Source organism: Diorhabda sublineata, chromosome 9, assembly GCF_026230105.1.
Source record: "Diorhabda sublineata isolate icDioSubl1.1 chromosome 9, icDioSubl1.1, whole genome shotgun sequence".
NCBI lineage: Eukaryota > Metazoa > Arthropoda > Insecta > Coleoptera > Chrysomelidae > Diorhabda > Diorhabda sublineata.
The window spans coordinates 7,204,340-7,231,701 of record NC_079482.1 but is presented as its reverse complement, the minus strand read 5'-3'; the positions used below and the strand labels follow the sequence as shown (position 1 = coordinate 7,231,701).

Here is a 27,362-nt window from a genome sequence, read left to right as displayed (position 1 = left end):
GCATTATGATTTTATCACAAGTCTATTGAACCGAATAAATACTTTTAAGAAATTACTTTTTATTTCTATTTAATTCGGAACAAAATAGAGAATAAGTGAACTGGAAGGTCAGAATCATTGGATTGATAAAGCAAATCGAGGTGGATATTATAAAAATCTCAATTATTACTAAATAATTCAGTTACAAAATATGGAATAGCATTAAAAGGTTAACAATATCTTCATTATTATTGTTTGTCTAAATCAAAAAAATTGAAATATTCATTTACTTTATGTGGAAATTGATAATTCGCTTAAGTATTATAATTATTTGGCTTGTTTGGAGTTCCTAAATGTTCTGACATTTCTATTTTTTTGTTTGTTTCTTCTCCTCTTATACCAATAATTATTTAGTTCAATGGAAAACGGGAAGTACAGAACACAGATTTTTTGAAAAAAAAATTCGATTTGATATCTCGCGTGATATACGGGGGTATTAATATAACGAGTGTTTTTTTTGCTGGTGTATTTTTGCAACAGTTTACATTATTGGAAATTAGAGCAAACACGAAAACGTACAGTAAAGACCGAAGAAAATATTGCATTTGTATCCGCCAGTGTTACTGATGAACGTGAAATGTCGATTCGTCGCAATTGGGCCTCTGTTAATCCACTACGTGGAACATTTTGCGCAATTATTTGGTTGTAAAACCTTATAGGATACGGCGGGTGCAAGAATTGAAGCCACACGATCTCCCACAACGTCTAACATTTGGTGAATGGGCGTTGGCAAAGATGGAAGGAGATCCACTTTTATATCGAAAAATTGTGTTAAGCGACGAAGCTCATTTCTTGTTGAATGGATCAGTCAACAAGCAAAATACCGCATCTGGAGTGAAAACCAGCCAGAAGTATTGCAAGAGCTACCAATGCATTCCGAAAAAGTCACTGTTTGGTGTGGATTATGAGCCGGTGCCATAATCGGGCCGTACTTCTTTGAAAGCTACGATGACCGGAACGTTACTGTGAATGGCGAGCGGTTCCGTGTGATGATTGACGATTTTTTTTGTCCAAATTGGAAGAATTGGAAATGTCTGACATGTGGTTTCAACAAGACGGTGCCACATGCCACACGGCACGCGAAACAATGGTGAACTTTGGTGAACAGTTTGAGGCCCGTCAATTGGCCGCCTAGATCGTGTGATTTAACGGCTTTAAACTATTTCTTGTGGGGCCATGTTACGGCTAATGTTTACAGGGATAAACCATCAACGATTGATAGACTGGAAGCCAATATTGAAGCATTTATTCCTGAAATACCGGCCGATATGTTCGAGAGAGTGTGCCAAAATTGAACCTTGCGCATGGGCTATGTAAAGCGGAGCCGCGGTCAACATTTGCTATGAAATCATCTTCGAACATTAAATTATACTGATCGTTCTATCGATTCCAATGAAAATTTCATAAATTTTTTAAAATTTTTTGTGGATTTTTTTTAAATCAAATCCTATACCTCTTAAAAATCATTTGCTTGTCTACTCTATAGAAATAGTTTCGTTTCCAAAATATCTAATACTCAACAGTACATATTTCTAATCGAAAAATATATTTAGATAAGGGAATACTTGTTATAGCTATTTGAAATGGATTTTCCATTGGCGAAGACATTTAGTTTAGTTTATCATCTGAATTTCGAGTGTTGTTGGTTATTTCCTAAATGATCGGGCCAAAAGCGGGAAATCTCAAATTTTTATTTAATCAACATGAAAAGAAAATAATATTGTATGTAACTATTTGTAGCTTGCTTATTTCTTATTCACCAGAAAGAGCCAACAGGCTTATACAGATTTTCAAAATTGAAAGAAATATAGGCCAGAATAGTATGTTAGAATACAAATAACAGAAGGCTTCTATTCCATCAAGAATTACAAATTCGGACACGAATGATGGAATTGCCTTATGTTGTGAATATTTTATAGTATTTTCTCTGTTTCGGCTTGTATTCACATTATTTAGTTATAGAAAAATTGGATACATCAGGGAAATTAGACAGAATTATAGCACTGATTCATGTTTGACAGTTGACTTGAGAAATATTATTTGAATTTAAAAGTTTGCTTAAGTCATTCATTTTAAGGTTTTGGCAAAAAATTTCTTCACTGTAGATATGTATGTTCTGTCCGTATTTTATAACTTCATCTACTTTGTCTAAAAACTCATTATAATTTATTGTGAATAATATCTGAAAATTGAAATAACCTCACACAACTCACACATGACCGAATAATGCATAGTTCAGTCGGCTGTAAAATTGAAACTGTTATACAGGGGCATCAAACCAACACATAAAATTACAAAAAATTGTTTAAAAATCGAGTTCATGTTTACACGAAAATGCATGCGAGAATAATATACCTAATAACGTTTACTAGAGAGATATTTGCGAAAATTAAATAATACATTGCATGTTTTTATCTATGTAGAGTTTTGTTTATGGAATATATACTATCTAAAAATTTATTTTTTAATAAAGAACAGTTTTTGAAATTCAGATTTGTTAAACATCTGGAATATAAATGAGCTTAAGGTAAAACATTATATGTGAAATGATTAACCATTTATAAAAGGTCATTTTTTTGAAGAATTGGTGACGATAAGCTAACCCTTATGAATTGAGAAGACATCCAGAAATCTCCCATATAACTAGGAGGGGAAGAAGTAAACTTTACGCGAACAACTTGACGAGAATTACGATAAGGTCCAGTCAGAATGACGGGAGGTGGTAGAATGTCCTGTTTTGTATCCATCTGTGGACTTCTCACGTGCGCTTCACTGGTGGATGATATAAGAGACAAAAATGGTTTAAGTTCATAAAAAATACTAAAAATACCGAAGCATCATCTACTTTTTTCCATGAAGTGTGTACCTCAAGACACTGAAAACTATTTTGCATATATACATTATTATATTCCTGTTGAAATTACTACTAGTTTGTCCCACTTATGATGATCGTTATACACATAGCAGTAAAATGTAAAACTAAAGATTAGTAATGATTCATATATTCTCCATAGAAGACTTATCGATTTTCCGAATCATGCTAACTTTCTGGACGATTTCGATTTAGTTCGACATTGAATGAATCTGAAGGCGGGTTCGGACCGATGATCATTTAGTTTAGTGGGTCGGAAATGTAAAGTGACGTAACACGTACCCGGCCGGCTCAACATGCTGTGTACTTTGGCACTTTCCTAACGCTCCATCGACCAACTGTGTAATCGTCGACTAATTTTATGCAATTATATTCAAATCGAGAAGGGGTGTCGTTATGGAAATCAAGTACAGGACCGGTTTCAATAGTATTTAAACCCAATTTATGGGGTTTTCATGGTTTCTGGTTGGAAGATACTTCATCCACAGCTTTTCTCTATAGTAACTTAACCAAAATTGAATAATCTATTAATGGACAAGAGTTTGTTTGATGTCTTTCTTTTTATTATAGCTACCAAAGATCTTCATTTTTATCTCTGCAGTCTCCTATAATATTATTACTTAGATTGTAGCATTCAATAGATCTTCTTTAGTTATAGGCTTCCATGGACAACTTCGCATATATCAACCCCTGTAGATCATTCGAATATATTATTTTCTTGATCTATTTTTTTTTCTAGTATTTTCTCTATTAATCTGTACTCAATTTCATAGAAGGGTTCGTATAAAGAGCTTATCCTATCATAATTTGGTAAATATGCCTGCTTTTTCATTTTCCTCTAATCTAGTGAGTCCCAGAAACTGTTGAAGAGTATTTTTGTCCAGATCATTCAACTTTTTCGAGTATTTACTATTTTTAAATAGTCAGACCCATCAACAACCAGATGGTTCGGTTTCCTATTTTGCTAGACCTGTTTGTGAGTATTTCCATGATGTATTCCCAGAAATATGGATAGGTACAAAGGTGCCTATGGAAAGATTATAGAGATCCCCAAATCTCCATCACTATTATTGTATTAGGAAAAAAGCTACGGCAAACTGTTATTAAGATGTAACAGCAGTTTTTGAATTGAATTTATTGCTGTAATTTGAATAGACACCCAAAATATCAAATTCTGTAATTAATCTTGAAAATGATAAAGACTAAAAACGGGAAGAACAATCTCTCAATTTTTATTTGAGATTTATTTAGTCTAGTTCTTTAACAACTAACTAACCGTAACGGGCATACCATTACGATTAAACATCTTTCAGTATACTTTTGAAAATGATAGTTAAAGCCGGCTCTGCCAAACGCATTACTTTCCTTAATTCGAAACAATACACTGAGTTGCTCATTTGGTAGCTTTGATTACTGGCTTGCGTTGTGAATTGCACCCACACTAACGCAATATTGTGACATGTACGGTTTTTCAGGTCGCTGTAGCGTGAAATTTTTGGCCTTGGCACTGAATCCATTTATAGGACAATTCAGGTTATTTTATGTAATACCACAGAAGCACTAATTCGTTAAGCACGTCTAAGCAATGCTCTGATAGATTTAGAAACTTTTGAATGGGGAGTAAGTACATGTAACTCGACTGTACTACAACATTGAATGATTGGTACACGTATCAAGGTTGAAAATGATGTTGATGTCGATTGTGATAAGTATATCTCGCTATCATAAGGAAAGTACAATAAATGTCAATTAATGTTTCATCGAAATAACAGTCAAAACAATCAGAATGTAGCAAAATGAAGCGTTTCGACTAAGGCACCTGAAAATCTTTTATTTAATAGATATATAAGAATGCTAGACGATCTCGATCTTTAATAAAAACCTGTTCAATACAGTCCATCAAAATGATTTTTACTCTAACGTCCCTAATGATGCTACGCTCTGTTGAATTTATCGGCATCAACATACATTAACAGCAAATAGTTTATAAGAAATAAAATCGATAACTTGTCCTCTGAAGATATTGAATACTACTTTCTTATGAGGATAACTAATAATACATTCATATCTGATAAATTTACACTCGAACTTCAAATCCTCTTCAAGAAAGGATTTACAAGTGATTGGCCGGGTCTCATCTTCCACTATTTTTTCCAGTTAAATGAAGCGTCCTAAACACTAGTCAACTGAACAAAAAGATTGAATAAGCTGTCCAGATATGAAGTGAAACCACGCAGGACGTGGCTACTCGTATAAAATTAAAAAAACTTCTATTTATTGACCCCCATTTAGTTGAAATTTTTTACCAATGACTTTCAGAAGCAATTACGATTCACGCGTGATTTATTGTACTTATTTTGTAAAAAATGTGCTATTACTAACGTTTGATCAAATCAACCAAAATGTGATTTTTCCAATAGAAAATTTCTTTTCCTATACAAATTTTTTTAAATTTAACTTTTTTTCTTTCATGTCTAAAGGTGTGGGCTCGAATCGTGTTAATATAAATAGTACATTATGTTACCAGGAGTAGAAGGCTATCATTATCGTTGAGCCGGGATTCTTGCACTTCCGAGGCGTTAGCTGAGGCTGTGCAAGCAGGGCGAAACATGTAATGGGCCTTCTGCTCCGACTGACATATACTATTTTTTCTTCAAGCGAATTATTCTTCTTGTGACATTTTTACAATACATTTTTCAAAACTGAGAAACATCAAATTAAATAAAAATCAAATTACAGTTCCTGCCTACTTGGTTACAACGCCTTTTATCTTACTTGTAAAAGAATACGTTATTTCTACTATCTGTTTTTTTTATATTTTATTTTTTTACTGGGAAATTATTGATTGAATATATAATCTACCTATACATCTTCATATATAAGGAGAGGCTGCGCATTTTTTCTTTTAGTTTTCTGGAAGCTATAACGACATTTGTTTATTTAAAAACTTATTCCACGAGTAATATAAAATATTTATAACTTTATCCCACAAATAAATTTTCATGTAAATAATTTTGTGAATGAAAAGGTAGTGAATTTCAGCGTATTTTTTTGTGAAGTAAAGAAAAAAATTCCCTATAGACTTGTTTCTAAGTTGTTTATTAGTTAATGGATATATAATCTAGCAACACAAATCGATTTGAGTTTTGAGGTATAATTTCGAACGATGAAATACTTAAAATGAATTCATTTCTTGTATCTGATATTCTATTTTTATTAAAAAAGTTTTCTCCAGCCACAATAATTAATTGGAATAATCACTATAATTTCCACGGGAAAAAGAATATTTTTCACACAAATATATACTTTTGAGGCTCGACAATAAAACATTTGCATTAATCACTCTATATACATCATAAGTTTAGGATTAAGTCATATTACACAATGAACCATATCGTACAATGAAGATTTTAATGTTTGTCAAATGTATTGTGATTTCAAATATTCTCGAATCGTTACTAAGTTCATTATATAGTGAAAAACAAACAACATTTTCCGGATTTTTTTCGTGTAAGCGCATTGAAGGCTTCGGATGGCATCAATAACTAAGCAGACTGATAATTTTTATCTTCTTCCATTTAATGAAGGCTGGCGACAATTTCGGTATACTTATATCGGTCCTGAGTGGTGCGAAGGTTCTATGCGACTAGGTCAAGGATTTCCTTCGATTTTTCCTTCTATTATTAATATCAGTATACCATACTTGTTACGGTATATGATGCCCAGATAAGCGGTATTTCTTCTCTTTATTGTAAGTAACTCTCTTTCCTTTCCCATACGTCAAAGCACTTCATCGTTAGGTATATGTTGAGTCCATGATATTTTTAGCGTCTACGGAAGATCCACATTTCAAAAACCTCGAGTCTGTTCATGGTACCCACTTTTAATGTCCATACAAGAGAACTATTTATTTGTTTATATTTTTCGATGTTTTTATGCCTACTCTCCCATTATCCATCATCAGTAGAATCATATATTCTTTCTTGGTCTTTGGGCTGGCCTATCCTATTTCTTCTTGTTCTACAATTTTTATATAGAATATAATTATTCTGAATCATCAATAAATGTTTCGACAATGTGTAAGGCGTAGTTGATTTATTGAACAGTTGTATTGAATGAAAAGACTGTTCAAAAATTATTCATTTGTATATGGTGTTATTTTAATCACCAAACACCTGCATTAATCACTTGAATGACAGTGTAAATGTCCCTTAAAGGAAACGTAATTACATTTATCCTTTTTTTTAACAATAGACACACATACAACAATCGTTTTTCAACTAAAAAAAAATCTTCTTTTTGATATGTTGCTATGAACTTTGAAGGGTAGGGAGCGCACTCTCTATGGAACAACAGTTTCCCTTAAATAGATTTAGATTAAGATGGCGTTGCTGTAACAAAGGACCAATGACTTGTTGTACATAAATTCTACGAGAAGGTAAAATAAATACAATAATTCATAGTATTGTAATGAATAAGTACATTTATAAGCTTGAAACAATATGTCAATGGAATACTTTTCTTTCTACTAGAAATTTTACCACAACTGTCACATTTTTTTATTGAACAAACTTCACATATAATTCAATGATAGTTTGGAGCTATTAATCTAGGATAGAAAATATATTTATTGATTTATATAATATATAATTTAACCTCACCTCAGATAAAGCAACTAAATTCAGTTCGTATCATCAGCTATTCGATCGCTATTTTGTGGACTAATTTTGATTCAAAAAGTATTGAAAGTACTCTTCTAACTTCTAACTCTAACTCCAGATTATGAGGAAAAAATCAGCTGATATTCTTAAAAATCAACTCCGTTTTATTATTTGCATTCAGACAATATGATTAATTTAATATTTATAATAACAAAATATTTCTTTCTTTACTGTAATATACTGTAAGGAAATCCAATAATATTTTCCGCAAGTTTATAATACAACCAAGAAAACGCCCGGATTCGTCAAAGTAACGATTTAAACCAACATTTTTTCGTTACTTGGCAGTACTTTTAAAATAATCTTGAAACATAACTTCTGTTGAGATGATGACGTGAAACCAAATAACAGAAATCTATTTTATTATCTATTACCAGGTTTATGATAAAGTATTGCATAAAATTACTAAAATGTACATATTCATTTTGGAAAACTATGTAAAAATACGTTAAACAGTTTATTTTATTCCGCGTCTTTTTACATAAAAATAAAACGTCAAATTAATCAAAGTTATGAAGTCATCGAATTGTTTTTTTTTCAAATAGGAAGCTAGGTTTGTTTACATTACTTGATAATGTAAAGACAAAAAAATAATTTAAGTAGGGAACACATAAGAAAAAACAAGATAATATCGAAAAAAAATTTAACTTAACTAAACAGTCTCTCAAAGCAAAACTATTTCTTAGAGGAATTTTGCCATCTATGTCCCGTTCATAATCTGACATAGGCCAAGTAGATAGTAGACAGATTCATAGAGCTGTTGATCATGTGCAGAGTTATACGAAGTCTTCTCCATTGAATCACGTCTTCTAATCCACCTTAATTCAAACTGTTTATCCAGAAACTTTTGAACATTATGACCATAATGTGGTCGAAGTGTCCATTGGTACCCTCCACGGAAAAATCCGGGACTTTAATTAGAGCCGAATGAAGTTTTATCCGTGTCTCTAATTTCATTCGCGAACGCTACTATAATAAGCTCTAACTCACGGATGAATACTGTCCACGGATGAATACTGTCCACAGAAAAATACCACCTACAGATGAAATCTGACATATATGCCATTTCTAATCCCAATATATTTTTTTAATTCATTTAGAACGAATTATACAAAAAATTTATTAACAAATAATTTGATTGTAAGATTAACCTTAGTAATAATGAATTGATGATAGTGCTATGTATCTCGTAATTTATTACACGCGTAACTAATATCCGTGGCAACTGGATACGGATGATTAGGTTAGGTTAGTTTAGTTTTGAAATTTCCGTGTTTCTAAGATTAAAATTAGATCACGGTTTTTCCGTGGAGGGTGGTGATTTTGAATCATATTGTAAGATTTAGAGACACGGAAAAAAGCTTCATTCTGATCCGCTTCTATAAAAATTTCCGGGTCTATAAAGTTAAAATGATGGCCACGGATATTTCGTGTTTCTAAGAGTCATGGAAATTTTCGTGGAGGGTGGCAATAGCAGCACCATAACGTAGTAGTGCACTGTCTTGTTAAAACCAAATACTAGGATCTAAGTATTCCCTATTATTTGGATCTGGAAATACCGCATTTGGGTCCATAAGTACTACCAGGAGATCTTCCAAACATTAATCCTGACGATTTTAACTGAAACATTAATTTTTTGGGGGCGTTAAGAGTGTTTTGTCTGACTCCGAGCCCAGTAGCGACAATTATGTCGATTCACCATATCACTTAAACCACACATTGCTACGTCTGAAAATACTACTCCATCAAGAAAACGTAGGTTTTCAACGCAATTTTACAAAATTCCAATTTCCTCCCCGAATCATCTCCGTATTTCATGAATACATTGAAATTTGTATTTTTGCGTTTTTAAAAACTTTTCTACGAAGGACTATTTACATTTTGTTGTAAAATAATTTCTCTTATAGTTACGAGTACGTGAGGGTTGTCTTTAAATGACAGCAAAATATTTAATTTTCTTTCGTCGCTCATCCGTGTAGCATAATTTTCGTTTCATTAAATTTAGCAACAATTCTGCCTACTGTGTTTCGAGAAATTAGAGATCTTTTGAAATGTGTTTTATTAAATAAAACACATGTTTTTTTTTGAATTCAAAATTTATCGCTATAACTTTTTCGTTTACAAGTGCCATAATATAAAAATAATTGTTAGGCTGAAACAAGTGAAAAAATTTATATTTTTCCAAGATTTTTTCACGAATTCAATATCACGACGTGTTTTTGCATTTTTTATCAGAAGTCTGCATAATAAAATAAGAATATTTATGCATAAGACAAAGTAACAGTAGCCATTTCCTAACGTTTTGATTTTTCCATATTTTGGTTCAATGTGGCCTTAATGGAGAATAGATATTAATTATGTACAAAAGAAAAAATTGTTCATAATATTAGAAAAAATAAATAATCGTCTACCTTGCAACCTTCGCATGTAAAGGCTCCAAAATGAAAACCCGCCGCTGGCTCTCCACACACTTTACAAGTTTGATTCATCTGAAATAAAAGTATAGATTATTGAAACGCTTTTTCGAATTCTGGGTTCATTTAAGCTCAAATTTTATCTGCGTTCACTAGAAGGTGCACTTAAACTAATTAAAAAATTGCACTTCAAACACTTTTACTATTTTGGTCAAGGGAAATATCCTAAACTAGAACATACCATAAAAAAGCATCCTGTATGAGCAATGGAGCTTGAAGTTTTCTTTTGTAATAAAATCGGTGGAAATAAAAATAAAATAAAAAAAGCATATCAATATTTATGAAAATAGGAATATTTAATTGAAAGAAAGTGATTTTTCAGTTTTTTTCAATAGTTATCTAAATTTAAATAGATTTTCATTTATTTATAAGCAGAAACATGATAAACGATTCTCGATATCAAATAAAATGAGAATTTCTCATTTCTTAGTCCTTTTATAAATGTTAATGTTTCTAAATCGTCTTGATCTCAGGTCAACTCTGTTTTAAAATTCGTTTTTTTTTATTTATGAAAGACAGAAGATACCTTATATCAAGATGATTTAGAAACATAAAAATAACATGATAATCTACCCCTAAATAAATTTTTTTTGTATTACTGTAAACATTATAAGCAGTGAACTGATTGCTACATCTTAAGTTTGCCCAGGTAAAAATTTTCACAAGAATTATTGATTGTATCATATTGTAGGCTTAGTTTAACTTGTCTTTGGTAGCGCATATAATGAATATCTTCTATAAATTGTATTAAAATTTAATTTGAAAGTATAAAGATCTTATTGATGACCCATTCTAACCTATTAGGTTCCAATTTGCAGCCATTCTCATCAAATTATATTAGATTAGTGAAACTAATGTTAAATTTTCTTAAATCCGTGTCACGAACTCATTTGACCTCGATAATCCAATAGAGTTCCAGTCGTAGAAAAATGTTGGACACATAGGCGTGGACAGAAATACAGATCGTGTAGGTTTTTTATACTATATATATATATATATATATATATATATATATATAAATATAAAAAATATTCATAATTGAATTATGATGAGAGAAAATCATGTTTTAGTATAGACTAAGATTAAAAGAGCGTTGAGCGTAATAAATTTTTCATGTCTTGCGTATAATATATTTTCAATTGGAAAAACCACGACAATAATTATCTGTATAAATAGTTACTAGTTGAAACATCAAAATAAATTTTTGACTGAATTCTGTAAGATTTTCGCAGCCTTAGTTCTATATATGTACGGTTTTTAACTAATGGAATTGTTAAAAACATCAAAAGAATGCTATAGTACAATTTTAATGAAACAAAATAAATAAATCACCCACTTCCATTGTGTGTATTCTGCCATTAACCGTTTATATATTTTTTTCTCTCTCTCGGTCTTCAACTTATTTCACAATTCTTCTGCACAGATTGCGATTCTGTACTTTTCCGCTTCAATTTGGCTCTACCTTTCTAATAACCTTCAAAACTGCATTCAACCAGTTTATCTTTGGTCTCCTTTTTCTTCTTGTACCTCCTTCCATTTCTTCAACTGCAAATATTTTTCTCGGCGATCTTTTAGTATGCCCCAATCATCTTATTCTTTGGTCTTGTTATTGATGGGTATTTATACAAATCCTTCAGATATTTGTTAGTTCTTTTTCTCTATAGTTATTCACTTTTATTCCTCCAAAAAATTTTCTCACTATTCCATATAACTTGACTTGACTTCTTCTCCCTCGATTTTATCATTGCGAAATTTAAACCTTGGTTATAAATAAGAAAAACTGGTTTTGAAGTCAGGGAGTAGAAGGCACTACAATGAATCTATGGAGAGAACAGCCGATAAAGAGTAATGCGATAATCAAACAATGAAATTAACGAAGAAGGAATAATTGAGAATAGTTTAGAGTATACCAGAAAGGTAAAAGAAAGGGTAGCCTAAAAGAAGAATGTGGAAAGAGTTAGTAGTCTTGTAAGAATAGAAAAATCCTGCAAAAAACACATATGTGTTAAAAGTATAGTTCCAAGAGTCGGTTCTTGAAGTTCTTGTGAATGTTGTGCCTTCCTATCTATCAGTGCTTTCGATATAAATGTTTGTTTGTGCCATTAAGAACTGAAATGTTCATAATAATTATTAGTTGAATTTAATAAGTTGAAAAACTTTATAGAAACATTTCTATCCAATTAGTGTTCACTTAAGTGTGGTTTCTATAAATTTTTTGTATAATCATCATATTTTATTCTGTTTATCAACGTCAGTGGACGCGAAATTTGAAACAAAAAAAAGATCCATCGTATAACATTATGTAATAGTCATTAGCCAATACCTAGTGATCCTTACTCATAAAATTTAGAGCAAACAAAATCCTTGAATTATACAAAACAATGAAAATAATCGAATGTATGCAACATTCATTTCCGACCATTGTTTTTATAAATTAATGGAGCTGAAAATGAAAACCAATACCCGAAAACAATCGGTGTAAATATTCTTAACAGTATTCAACTATGTATAAAACATATAGTGTTTAAAGGACTAGTACTGGTTATAAGGGTCATAAATGACACATAATTACATATTTTTTTCTTATTTCTTCATATTAATTCCATATTAAACTTTTTGTTTATCATCTTTTGATAATGAAGTGTGAAGTGTTACAAAAAATTTTTTTAATCCTTTATTTTTCTTCAACATCATTTTATAGAGGGCGCCAAAGTAGAGACCGTGAAAATGATAGCCTCCCACTGCGCTGAGATAATCTTGTATTTGGTAAATGTGAAACAAAAAATTCAGAAAGCTTTTTGAAGAGGAAGGTAGCTTATATCATAATTTACCAGCTTTGAATAGAAAATTATTAATTATTAATTAACGGTTTTTATCACGTTTTTCACCACGGCAATTTTTTCACAATTTTCATGTAAATTTCGGTAAAATGCAACAAATCAAATAGTTAAAGCTTAGCTGTCGTTCGCTCCAAAATATTTAAAGAGCACCAAAAACACGTGTGCGCTCGAACTATTATAATTTTGTCATTATTTCGAATTTCGCTATGAAATTTAAGGAAATGTTTTTGAAAATAGGAGGATACAAAAAATGCGAGAAAAAAATCAATTGATAATTATAACCGGTACTAGTTCCTTAAAATGTAAAAAATATATTTTCAATAATATCTATTGGTGCCGTGACCCTGTCTACAATTTTGTTATATTTAAAAGAATTTTGTAAACACAATTTGCAAGTGAACAATCAAATTTTTTTAAAATTATTTCACAAAGGAGACCTCAAACTTGGTTTATAATAACATAAACATTAAAATCGAGAAATATATAAAGTTCTTGTTTTTCTTTGATTGAAATTGGATAGCATGAGTCCAAAAAAATTATATTTCGCAAAGTTATGGTGCTATTCCTATTGATACGTCGAATTGAAAGTCCGAGATCTTGAAGAACAGTTTTGTACTTTGATCTTTGACCCGTTTTTATCTTTCTATGCCTCTGCTTAACAATATATAGCACAAAAAAATTTAATATATAAGAAGTATTAAAATTAATTAAAATTACAATTAAATCTTTGGAGAACTGATGCATAGGATACCAGTTCAAGTACGTTTTTCTCTTAAAACTTTTAGAGACCTACACAAGGTTACAAATATATAATTTTACATGGAAATGAACGATCTGGATGCAATATCATATATTCTCTTCTTACAGCTTTCTTTTGTTATTTCTTGTATATTTCAAATTTTCCAGGTCTTGTATAATATTTCTTATTTAAGATTGTATCGAAAAAATGCCGAACATATATGGAATGATGTGACAAGCAACCATCATGTTGTGAAAATATGTCACGACGAACAGTTAAGGGTATGTCTTCTGAAAGAAGTGGTTTCAAGAAAAATTCTCGCCGTTTAAACATTTCTTATGATATTTCGCGCCAGAAAGAAGATATATCTAAATGCGGTTTTCGTTATTTTGATGATAATTTAGTTTACTTTCAAAACATTTCCTCAAACTGTTAGGCTTTTATTTAAATTTTTCATGAGAAATAACAATATCTGAAATATAGGAAACAACAATCTCTAGCATTAAAGTTGCTAATTAAATTGCTTAGAATTTTATATTTTGTATTATTGGACTAAAGCTCTTTCAATTTTATATTTTCAAATACGCCCTCTATTAGTGGACCTATAGTTCTGAAAATATTTTCCATGTATTTCTGGGGACCACTTTCATAATAATTTTTTTTCCCTGACGCTGTAATATAATTCGTTCCCGAGAGAAGGCCGTCAGTCGCTCTTAGTTGCCCACCCCGGTACATCAAGAAAATTAATGGTGAAAACAAATTACAATGAAATCTATGGTATAAGAAAGAACAGTCAAAATAAAAATTTATAGCAAACTTAGAATTCTGTATTTATGAGAAACGACTGATGTTTTGATGAAAAGGTAGCTTTAGAGCTGTTTACATCAAACAAGAGTTAGAAATTTCACATATTGCTTGCTAGAAACGAAGAATAAATCGAAGTTCACTTAATTGTTATTTATGTAATGATACCTTCATGACTGAAAACATTGATAAAGTGGAACATAAAAATTATTTAAGTGATTGTGAAAATCAATAGATGTATTTTTTTCATGTCAATCATTCACGATAAATTTTTATTATAACATTCAGCAGGTGTTGAATGTAAATTTCTATAATACTATTAACATTAAAAAAAAATTAGATTTTTCTTCTATCAATTATCCAGAGTAAAATTAGTAGAAGTAAAAAATCTACCGTTACTAGCCTGAATCCAAGACGATACTGTATAAATCAGTATAAAAAACAAAATAAAACTATTGTTTAAATATATTTGGAGAGAATTATAATAAATAACCAAATTTTGTATCAATACGTCTCTCACTAACAGGATAATATCGATGAGTGTCACTTACCAACACCATTTCCTTGTTTTTATTCGATTCGAATGAATTTTAATCATAAAAATACTAGTGATAATGTTTATTCTAACAAACAAAATTCCACCTACGAGCTAACGTTATTTTGAACCCGTCTTGAACTTCAACCGTATGTAAAATACCTGTTGATTGACCAAAAACTAATTAGATATCTCCGTTTAAAAATTTTAGAAGCCAAAAGTCACGCTAACCTGCCGTATATGGTATTATAATCAAATATTTCATTATATTACTTCAAGTCACATGTTTTAAGAATGAAACAGTGGCAGTGTGATGGGTCATTTTTAAAGGTAATTAAATTTTAGAGTAATTGAATAAAATGAAAAAATGGAAAGTTAAACTCTTACAGTTCATTTTTTATTAGAAAATCAAAAGAAAACTTACCATCTTTATAATGATTTTGAGCAGTTTCTGGAAATGCAATTCATGCATAAGAGGAAAGAGTTGATTATATAAATATTTATATGAATATTTGATATGATCTTGTAGATGTCTCAAATGACGCCAATTCAAAACTAGCACTAAGTGTATGGAATATAAATGACTTTATAAGATGCTAGAAAGATATTCAAGTTTATGGATATCCAACACGAAGAAATAGGGATGTTGACTTTCTTGACTTGGTCATATTTAGAGATATAAAAAATATGGCGTGCAGCAGATGAGACGTCTGCTCATAGGAAAGTTTTTGTGGATACAATACTAGAAATTTTTATGCTCTTTTATGTTCTTCAAGAACATTTGGAAATATAAACATATCAAAAGGTCTAAGAAATAAAAAAGTGAAAAAAATTTACATATATCAAACTGTAATGATTATCGTAACGTCAGTTTATTTCCTTGACTTCAACTATATGTTTCAAGTTTTAAAAAACCACGTTCTTCGTAACCATAGAGTGGAGGGGCGGAGAGGGGTCAGCGTTGACATCGTCTTTAGTCGCGATGTCGCAGTAGACGGGTGAACAACGTGTGTTTGCAATCAAAGCGTAGGTATTTCAAAGCCAATGATCGTCTACAATTGCTCGATTTTGCTCACGTTACAATATTCGACGGTTACGTGACGCCCCAAGTGGAGATTTGATTCGATCATGGATGCGCAGGTTCCGAGCAATAACTACAGTCCGTTCGCAAGAGAGCGGCTGCCTTGGGACTTGCAAAAACTATAGTGCATGGATTATGGAAGAAGGATCCTTAATTTCATCCATTTAAAATTCAAATTGTGCAAGTGCTCAATCCTAATGATCACAATATTCGTGAAAATTTCTGTGAGACAATGTTGGAGCGATTTCGCACAGTGAACACTATCTTTTGAAGTGATGAAACCCATGTGTAAGCAACCAAAATTGTCGTTATTGGTCTTCTAAAAGAAAAACCCCCGCTGAAAACATACACAGACACTTCACAGTTCCAAAGTGACGGTTTGGTGTGCGTTGTCAAGCAGGGGAATGATTAGACCCTATTTTTTTGAAAATCGTCATTGTCAAGCAATTTCCGTCGACGGTGTTGCTTATAGGCGAATTTTCAACGATTATTTATTTCCAATAATGAGCGAACATCCTGCCTCCACTTCACAGACATGTTTTCAGTAAGAAGGCACCACGCCACACATTGCTACTGAGACCATGGCGTTGCTTCGTGATTTCTTCCCTAGCAAATTGATAAGTCATTTCGATGACATCCCTTGGCCACCCAGGTCCCTGGATCTTACCCCCATGGACTTTTTTCTGTGGGGGTTTCTCAAAAGTAAAGTGTATGAAACAAGCCCGGCGACAATCTCTGAACTGAAAGAAAATATCGTTCGCGAAGTCAATGGCATCTCGGTGGCACACTTCTCCAGGGAGTGGTAAGAAATACTGAAGCCAGGTTCCAAGAATATGTCCGACGTAACGACCAACATTTGGAAGATGTAATTTTCAAAGAATAAAACCTGCTTTGTCTATCTTATATTGATTAAAACTAAAAATGCATATGACTTGTATTTTTTTGTTATATAGATTTTAAATTCTAATTTTGCCACCGTACTGTTACAGGCAATCGTAACACGACAAGACATGAAGGGTTTATTTATTTCCTATGAATCGTCCTCATTGAAGCGGTTGAAATAAATAAATATATCCGAAACTAACTGTTTAGTATGTCAATAATCAAACCCAGTTTAACCAGTCAATTTCACGAGTAAATCCAAGTAATGATGTATTTATATTGAATGTGTTTCACCGACCTCAACCACAATTATTGCTCATCTGACTCAAAAAAAGTTGTGGTCGCTTAAGGTAGATATTTGTTTTTCTGTGGTACCCGCTGCGTCGACACTGGTTTTACGACACAGATCGTGCCTGATTCAGAAAAGTATTTCCATATATTCAAAAAAACGGTCGAAAATATTTGTATAAAATGAACATAATTTTAAAATCTTGACAAGTTCAGCATTTTAAATTATTTCACACAATCAGATAACAGTTTCGATAATTGTGTTTTATGTTAGTTCCGATTGAGAAATAATACATATTCATTGACTTTTAACCTAGAATATCTCTTCGGTTCACCATATGGTGTTCAATAAATCGAATACGAAATCAATTTTTCGCTAATACCGTTCTAAAATTATTGCTCTCGAATTCACCATAGGAGCGCTTTCATTTTCTCAGCAACCATTTTAATCATGGAATAATCTCATAATCTTCTACGAATAATAATAATCATTTTCAGTAGATAAGCAATAAATTATTTTATTCTTCATTAACTATATATGGAATTTATTACATAGGCCAACAAATTGTCTCTAGTTCTCGAGATTGACCGTTATAAACGATCAGGTTGCATTACCTAATCTGCAATAACTCGAGATAACTCTTGATTGGATTAACAGAAATACGTAAGTTTCGAAAATGAAGTAACGTCAAAACTATGATATTAATGATTTTTTCACAAATCTTTTAGTTAACGAGATGAACGAGAATTCTAGCAAAAACAAATTCTTTCAAAAAATTTCAAAATATTTTTTGTTAGTCACTATGAAAAATTGATTTTATATACAGTTGAGAGGTACTTTCAAAGTTCTTAAGAAAATAATTTTGTTTCAGCAATACTAAGCTAATTTAAAGTGATCCTCTCGACCTTTATATATTTCCTTCAAGGATATCTTGTCCGTCAGTCTAATCTCGTAAATTGATTATTTTTTGTTTTTTCTATAGAATCGTAAATCTCATCCAGAGATGTATACTAGACCAAGATACTACGGCCATGAGATTCGAGTTGACTTTTCTTATTACCAATTGTCTTTAAGTTCTATAGATAAGAATATTTAATGATCTTATAAATGTTTTTATGGCTTAAAGCCAGTTCAAGAGTGACAAAATGCTGTGTCTGATGCAGTATGGAGCTTGGTCATATTTTTTATGGGTAGAATACTAGAAACTGTACATAATTAAATTATTATAACTACAGTAACCGTTATATATATTCCAAGTTTTTAGAAGTCACGTTCTTTATAAAATAGTACTGATGTGTTGACCATCAATAGTGAATGTTATCAGTAATACACCATCATATAGCGATCCTCTCGGCCTTGATATATTACCTTCAAGGTGTTGATTATAAATTATGTGATGAAACCATCTTTATTCAATATAAAGCTAAATCTCGACATCAAGAAATGTATACTGACTGACCAAGATACTACGGCCATGAAATTCGCGTTTCATTCTCTTATCATTAATAGTCTATAAGTTATATTCCTTTTCATTGATTTTCTTCATTTATGTCGGGCAGTTAAGTGTCTTCTTGAGGTTGGTTTTCATATCAAACTGCTGGTATGCGGTGGAGTATTCTCTGCAGTCAGTAAAGATGTGCTTAACAGACATAACAACTTTGGCAGAGAGGACGACTTTCTGACGACATCAAATAGCCGTGAGTAAGTTTTGTGTGGTTGATGCGGAGTCTTCTTATTGTCACAGCTTCTCTTCTACTTAAAAAGTAGAGCCAAGATTCTTAAATGAGGTTTTTGAAGTCTTCAGACCAAAGTGAACTGTGATTTCAGGAGGAGTCTTTGTGGCTTCTTTGGCATGGCTATCTACAGATTAGTTTCCACCGATTTCAGTGTACGATGAAAGCAAGCCAGATAAGAGAGACACTGTTATATCAAGAGCAATGAGAATTTGGTACATGTCGTGAATGTTCTGGACTACTGGATGGATGAGAGAGAGTCAGTACATATGGCGATATGTTAATGGAGCGGAGAGATAAATTTGAAAGCTTGAAGGATATTGTATAATTCACCAGTGTGTACACTAAACGTCGGAAGAAACCAGAAAGAACTTATTAGTTCGTTGTTTGTAGTGACTGCGCAACCGACACCGGATTCAGCTGTGAAGGCATCCGTATAGAGAATTAAGTTAAAGGATTTTTTATGCAGAATTTCTAGGAAAACTTTCTCTAGAAGCGTTAGGGGATTTATGTTTATTGTAAGCGGAGAGTGAGGTGTCTATGGGAATATTTTTGGTCCAAGGGGGAGAAAAAGGCATGAAATGGGACTCAATTATTAACATCTATTTTATCAGCCATTTTCATCATATATTTTTAATAGTTTATCAGTGTTTTGCGAACTATTGATATATAGTAATGCAACTATAAGCTACCTCAGAAACCCTCGACGAAAATCCTCTTTGATAGTGATGAGCTGTTATACTGGTATAAATTATTCTAATGTTATTCTAATTGGTTTCTAATGCATAAACCTTTCCGAATTTAGGTATATCTGTTTCATTGTTTTTAAAGCCATAGTGCGCAAAATCCCCTTCAATCACTTTTTGAATAAATATCAGACAGTCCAGTTTGTAGTAGTTCTTGAGTGTGAAATAATAGGAATACGTAGGAGTGAGTTTATCATTGAAAAATTAGCCACAATACTCCAAAGGTTTCTCAACATAAAACTGAAACAACATTGACGTTTCTGTTTTAATTTTAATAGATAATTTCTTACCTCACATAGAAATAAATTCTCACTGTTAATATAAAAACTCAAGTCAACCCTGAATTGTTAAATGTCAAATTGATACTGCACGTTTTCCACGTTGAATGTTTGTGCTCGATCGAAATATTTAATTTTTATCACTTTTATCACTTGTATGTACAGCTTATTTCCAGTTCTACGTTAACCATTTTCACAAACATTATCTGCTTCTTTTCTTTCTTCCTTGGAGTGTCTACTGAAATCATTTGTCTTATATTCGAAGAACGTGTCCACATCATTTCAAACCTCACTGTTCAATTTAAGGAGTTACTATTTCATTTACTATCACGGTTCCTTTTACATTTTCTTTTGTTGCTTTGTCTAGTCTATACTTCCTTCAAAAACTTCAAAAACGATAGCTTCGGCTTCTGATTTCCTCAGTCTCTAAGCCATTTCTTGTGATAGTTACCTCAAGATATTGATTGATTATGCGTTTATAGTTACTAACAGGTATATCTATATCCTGATACAATATTTTGGTCTATGATTTGTTATTATATATTTTAACAGTAAATTAATAGTCAGCTAGATCTACAAATAATAATAAATGTACTACAAGTGCATATGTGAAGAAACGTAATTACATCATTGAAAGAGAAGCACCGGCAACAGGTCAAAAAACAAACAATTGTTTTCACTTTCCTTGAATCCATTTCAAATATCATTTAACTAAATGAAGATTTCATAACTGATAAGGTGCCTATTTAACGCTATTATTGCACAAATGCAACGAAGCATTAGCTTTATGCAATACATTGTCTAGCAAATTACTATATTATTGTCAATATAAATACTGACTACTTTTAGGTCGTGGCCGTTCTTTTCTCAAGTTTATCTCTTACACTAATTCACTTGATTCAGTAACTAGAGTTTTTTTTAGTTTAAACATGAAAACGTCATTTATATTACTTAATTAGATAAACAGACGTTCCTATTATTCATGGTTGGAAATAATTATTGTTGTTACTTAAAATGATATTCATTTATAATGAATATATTACAATGCAAGTTCGTTTAATCAAACATTAATAAAATAGTCCAAGGTATAACAGTGTAATAAGTAATGATATATATTGTAAATGTATTCTGCCGTTCTTCAAAGGAGAAAACAACTACTTTCCTGGCTAATGCCTCGACGAATATTAGATTACATCTCCTCTGAAGAGCATGATGTCAATCGACCTTTTTGTCGATATTATAATATCTCCAATTGCAAGGAGAGGTTTGTGGCCACTGACTAGCTTCAACATTATTACGTTGTCTCAATCCCACAACAAAATATTTTTCCTCAAAGTTATTCAGGTTGCAATTCATAGGAGTGAATAACGAAAAAACTTTGAATCCAATTAGTAGAATAAAAAAAATTCTTAAATTGCTTCAGACTTTCTCGTGGTTTTCCTACCGAAAGGTTATGGTCCTATAAAATAGTACCCTGTCTTTCTTCACCAGGTGATCAGCTTGTTTATTCCGATGTGGCCAGGTACCCAAATTAGAGTAGCTTTGTTGTTTGCACCCGGTGAGTGAGAAGTTTACAAGAATCAAGTACTTGGAGAGTGGATCTGCTGTAGTTGCCGACTGCACATATTTCCGCTTGGAACTGGAACGTTCTGAGCCAAATGGGATAGGAAATTTGGTTTTTGGAGCCATATATATCTGCTCCTACATGTCCATATTCTCGCCATCAGTGTAGAATGCTAATGAGCCTCTTGAAAATGCGATTCCTATATTTTATCCCTGCTGTGGACTTGTTATTATATCTTTATTGTTTTTAATGAAATTTAATATGAAAGGTTACACAGTCGCAGCTGTACCCGCCTACCCGCATTCTGCGAAGAACCGTTCGTTTGTTGGGTCTTCCTTTTTTATCGTTATACTTATGTAGGGTAGAAATAAGGAGACCCGTCTCGGTGTATCGAAAAGTCTCTGTTGAAATTAAGGAAATTAAGGTGGCGCTATGGTAACAAGTAGAAGAATTTTAAAAAGAGCGCCATAAACTATTAGAGTAGGATTAGAGTAGAAATTTTTTTTGAAACTCATAACTATTTCAATTTATCCGAAAATTCTACATGAAATATATAACTGCTAGTTACAGCTGGACAACTTTTTCAACAAATACCTCATACAAGACGGTTTTCCTTAACTCTACCCTCCATAGTTCTACATCTTTCTTTCGTTTGGCTATTCATTCTATTGCAGTGAATATCGATTTATCATCTTAAATCCATGACAACAATTCTAGACACTCATTTTTATTTATTACATTACATCTAGTCACTAGATCGTTTAGATTGGATGATTGTATCAGTAGTGAATGAATCATAATTCATTGCACTGGATTACTTGTCCAAAAGTTTTGAGAGAGGAAACACATGGACATATCATAGTAATTTGTCGTTACTGCCAATATGAATAATAATAAGTCTCCAGATTTTTTCACTCGGAGCTTTGGACCCATTCTAAAATGCGGTCATTTTCAATACTAATGTCTTGATAGACTTTGAGTCCTCCAACTAATCTATAAAATGAGTTTCCTTTGATAAGGAATGACACGTGTCACTTTCTTACAGAGATCAGGCGCAGGTAGTTCTTGGTTATTGTTGGGAACCACAAGTTTTTTATCAAGTACGACTTCTCTTCTAACCACTTTCTGCCTCAACATTAGCAATTATAAAGTATGTATTTTCTAATGAAGAAGATTTTAATTGACTAAAAGCGATAGTAAGGAAGATTAGTCAAGTCAATCTACTTAATATAACAAATATATAATTTTTGTATAAAAACTTTATTGTTGGATAATATTATAGCTGCTCTGATCTTACTTTTTTAGTTAGCCTATTTTTGAAGTTATTTCGATAGTTTGTTTTCACTTTAGTATATCTAGAACGATTCGTTTAGATTGCTCGATTTATCGAATGGTTCGTATATAGTAAATAAAATAAAAATTATGCAGCTGCCTAATCGTCGAACAACTTTCATGAATACCAGCATGACTTGCACCACGTAATTCTTTTGGTGTTCCCGATGCAGCTAATATGGATGAAGGCAAAAATATAAATAAGCTCGAGCTTTTATAAAGGAAATAAACTTTGATGAATTAGTTAATAGTTACAATAACAATTCTAAGAGAACATAACAAATCTTTGTTATGTAATAGAATATACAAAGTCATCAATCATTTGAAATGTTTTTAACAGGACCGGAGGGACGTTTTCCGAAAGTTTCGTACAAAATTGATCAGCTTCAATTTTACGAATTAACTCTTTTTAATTTTGATATAATTGGAATTATATTGAAGAAAGAAGAGAGAGAGAGAGAGAGAGAAGAATGAGTACAAGATAGTTAAAAGAAAACACACTAAGAAAATCTTCCGACTATTTAAAAAAACGTATTAGTAATATAGTTGAAACAAATATTTACCTAATTATTGATTCGATCCTGGTAAGAAATACTCAACAATGAAAAGCCGACACAGTTTTTCATACTTTTGAGCTGCAATGAACCTAATTTTATTCGTAATCTTAAATTCTTCTCTATTGTAAATAGTAATAACTACTTGACGTAATTATAATTTTGTACTTTATGTTGGAAAGAAAAATTGCGTTTCAAAAAGTTTTCATTTGATTGACGAGAAATTATAAAATGTGGGTAGGGCCATGCAACTACAATTCAGCCAACTGCAATTCTGAATTTTTGTGAATGGTTAATCAACAGGAGTGATGATAAAAATTTTATTGAAACTTGCCTATTGCTCTTCATTTTCAACCACCAAAGCGTTTCCATATACAACTCGTATACAAAATCTGCCAAATATATCCTGAAGCTTCCTTAAGTATTTCGCATATATTTACTAAATATCCACGTCAATGAAATTTTTTTCGCAGAAAAACTTCAGTGGTAAATCTTAGGAACCATCTCACAATCTTAAATGCACTGGACATATACTGCTGAATGCATTTTAGTAATAATTTTCTATTATTTATTATAAGATTACGATTTACAACGTTTTCTGTAATATCCGACTGTTCTGTAGGTATATGTATATTCTAAATGCTCCCTAAATCGTATATTAACAGATCCCCTAGCCTGTCCAACATACACAACCATCGATTGAAATTTTTCGATGTAAGTCCACTTTATACAAGGTTTATTTCAACCTCCGATCGCTCAGGCATACAACAAACTGTTTTTGTTGTTGTGCAATTCTTTCTCCAAACGATATGTCACAGTTAAGATCGATACGCCATTTCCTGTCAAGTAAGTATGGCTGTCACTATTGCTTCACCCGCCAAATTTGAAATACTAACTGTTATTAGTTTATAGCAAGTAGATCTACGTGATGAAGACGAAAATGTTCAATAAATTATAACTAACGATAAAAATTTCGGAAAATCTTTCCTGTAATGTATCATTATAGAACAGTTTGAGCTTGCTAGGTCACGAATGTATTGACTGACGATCACTAAAATTTTCCGAATCGTTGCAGCCACATAATTTTTTGAAAAGTTTGTTGAATGTGATCTGATAGATCCAAATAACAATCACAATGGATGAACCAATATTATCTAAAGACACTGGCTATCATATATATCATAAGACAAAAGTTTGTGAAATTAAGATTTCACAATTTTTCGCCTTGAAACGATGGAAGATTCATTGTAAGTTTGAGGATATCTAGTATCTTAAGTGACTTATTTCTATGTTTAAATTGCTGATACTACTTGCAAATAGTCTTAAATTATTATATTATCACGATAAAAAGTTTGAAGGTTAGTTTCTCTGTATAGTTCTTAGTATATAACAAGTGCTTTGATTGAATGCAACTGACAAAATCCGGAAGCAAGCACTAATCTAAATTTAGACCATTCCAATATTTGTATCACGCTTTAAATAATTCTTGAGCTATTCGTTGTTCACCCTCACACGAGGGACATTACAAAAATCATCCAATTAAAGGTAATCAATATTGAAGTTTAATAAGCTCATTGTCAGTAGGTTTAGTACAAACTTTGATGAACTAGCCAGATGGTTATTTTTCTAAAAGAAGCTAAGTTAAGAAAACGTTATGGGAAAATATCAATTGCCACTCAAACTTGTCTTGCATATGGTGTATTCTATTTCATCGTCTATACTATAATTGCATGAAACTCTCTTCAGAAATTCGCTTCGGATTATATATTTATAGTGAATTATCGAGGCATTGGATATTTTTAAATTTGCATCTATTCTTAATATACGATGGTTAACACTACATATATTGTTCGATACCTGCAAAATAAGAATCAGACTCTCTTGTTTCGATTAAAAAAATCAGTCTGGTTTTATTAATTCTTGGGAGGTAATCAAAGAGTCCTTTCATGGGTTGATTGAAGTTTGTAATGAAGCGTAACAACGATTCATCAGAATTTACAGGGTGTTTGAGAATAGTTATTCAATGAATGTTACCAAGAATTGTAAGGAGAAAATTAAATTATTTGCAAAACATTTTTATCTACATCACTGTTCTTATTTGTTAAAACACCCACAATGACCGTAAGGAATACGCCATGAAATCTTCCTATATTCTCAGTGGGTGTCCTAAACCGACAAAAAAAGGAGTGTTAATCATCAGTAATGATAAAATAACAGACCAAACGTCATATTGTAGGTGGTGAATCTTTAATGAAGTAATACAAGGATCGTTGCCATTAGAATTTGTTTTGGGTAGAACATAGGCGAAATGTAGTTGTATCTATTTGTTAACATAAAACGATTTGTAAAATGGGTGGACAAAAAAAATTACGTAACTACATCGAATTGTTTAAAAGCATCAAACAAAGCATCATATATGGAAAAATAATTGTGTTGTTACAAAGTTTGGTACTTAATTCGTTTTCTGGCGGTCCAAATAATTATTATTCGATTTCTCCTAACCATTTTTGTACGAAGTAAAAAAGAAAATACGAGAATAAGAATCCTTTCTTAATTGAGATTCATAATCATAGCTTTCCTTCCGCAAATCATACGATTTATTTCAACTTTTAACCGATAATATCAGCCCCTTGATATGGTGGGTCAAATGGAATGATAAACTGAGTCATTTATTCAGTTCATTGTATTCTAACCCAAGACGCGTTTTATTACCGAAAAACAAAAGTTGGTGCTGCTTCGGTAAGGAAAGAGTCAAATTATCTGAGATTTCATACAAAAGGAACGCTACTAGTATTCAAAAACCACAAGAAATGGCAGGTTAATAAGTGCTTCCTTCTATAATAAAAACTGATAGCACGTCATTATTGTAGTCATTAGAATAAGATGCTGATGGAGATTTTTTGTGAAATAAATTAGTACTCAGGCTAAAGTGGAGTTTTATCAATGTTAAGGAATATCTGGAGCAGCATTTTGTATTTTGAAAAAGTAGTTTACTGCATTTCAATAAAGTTTGGCGACTTCTAGATGAGGTCTCTACATTCGAAATAACTGATTAACGATATGATGTTGGAGGATAGGTATCTCGCGTGGCTGTGTGGGCCATGTGTTTGCGCCGTTTCGTGAAAGGGTGAGTGTATCTGACATAACATACCAAAATACTAACGCTTATAAGAATTAACAAAATATGCAGCAAGAAGAAGATACTTAATTCCTTGTATGAAATTCTTTATTAACAACGTTTCGTAGAAGTGAACGAATTATGGCAATAACTTTTGATGGGATCATTAAAAAAGATACTACAAACATTTATTTCGTTAATAAACCAAGTAATATTTTATTAGCCCAATCAAAAAAGTAATTTTTATGGTATAATCGCATTCAAACTAAAGAGGCTGAGATAGATCATTAAACTATAAAACGGATTTAAATTGAAGTGCGTTTTCCAAATCGCCATAGTTGCAATAAAATATTGAGATATAATAAATAATTCCAAACTTCTTCGTTATGAGACAGTTTAAAGAGTCTTTTATTTCTCTTTCGTATAATGATATAATTACTTATGAAGTTGCACCATTCTATATTCTTGATTTTACTAATGAAATCACAATCATAAATTAAGTTACTATAACTAATAATTAGAATTTAACGATTGTATACTCTTCATCATTTCTATTTTAAAATTTTATTCAACAAAATGAACAATCAATAGAGAGATTAATTATTTATATAGTTTAGTTTAATTATAGCCTTATGTTCTTTAATAACTGGTAACAAAGAGGGCGTTCTGAATGGTCTTGAATAAAGCGTTAAATATTTTATTGCAATTAATTTCAATACAAACTTTCATTTATCTGATATAAATGAGCACGTATTGATTAC

General features: G+C 31.6%; 1 protein-coding gene across 2 annotated transcripts in view; it reads right to left on the bottom strand.

Moving 5' to 3' along the window:
• LOC130448576 (knirps-related protein-like) overlaps positions 1-27,362 on the bottom strand; it is an 88,972-nt gene that overhangs the window by 13,484 nt on the left and 48,126 nt on the right. The window contains exons 1-2 of one of the 2 annotated variants that reach the window (XM_056785991.1): positions 15,041-15,266; positions 10,044-10,121 (exon numbers count right to left, since the gene is read on the bottom strand). In XM_056785991.1, coding sequence (XP_056641969.1) covers positions 10,044-10,121; positions 15,041-15,049 — 87 coding nt within the window. In that variant the 5' untranslated portion in view covers positions 15,050-15,266. Of the gene's footprint in view, positions 1-10,043; positions 10,122-15,040; positions 15,267-27,362 lie in introns of those variants that run through there. The other variant, XM_056785992.1, reaches the window with a different exon arrangement.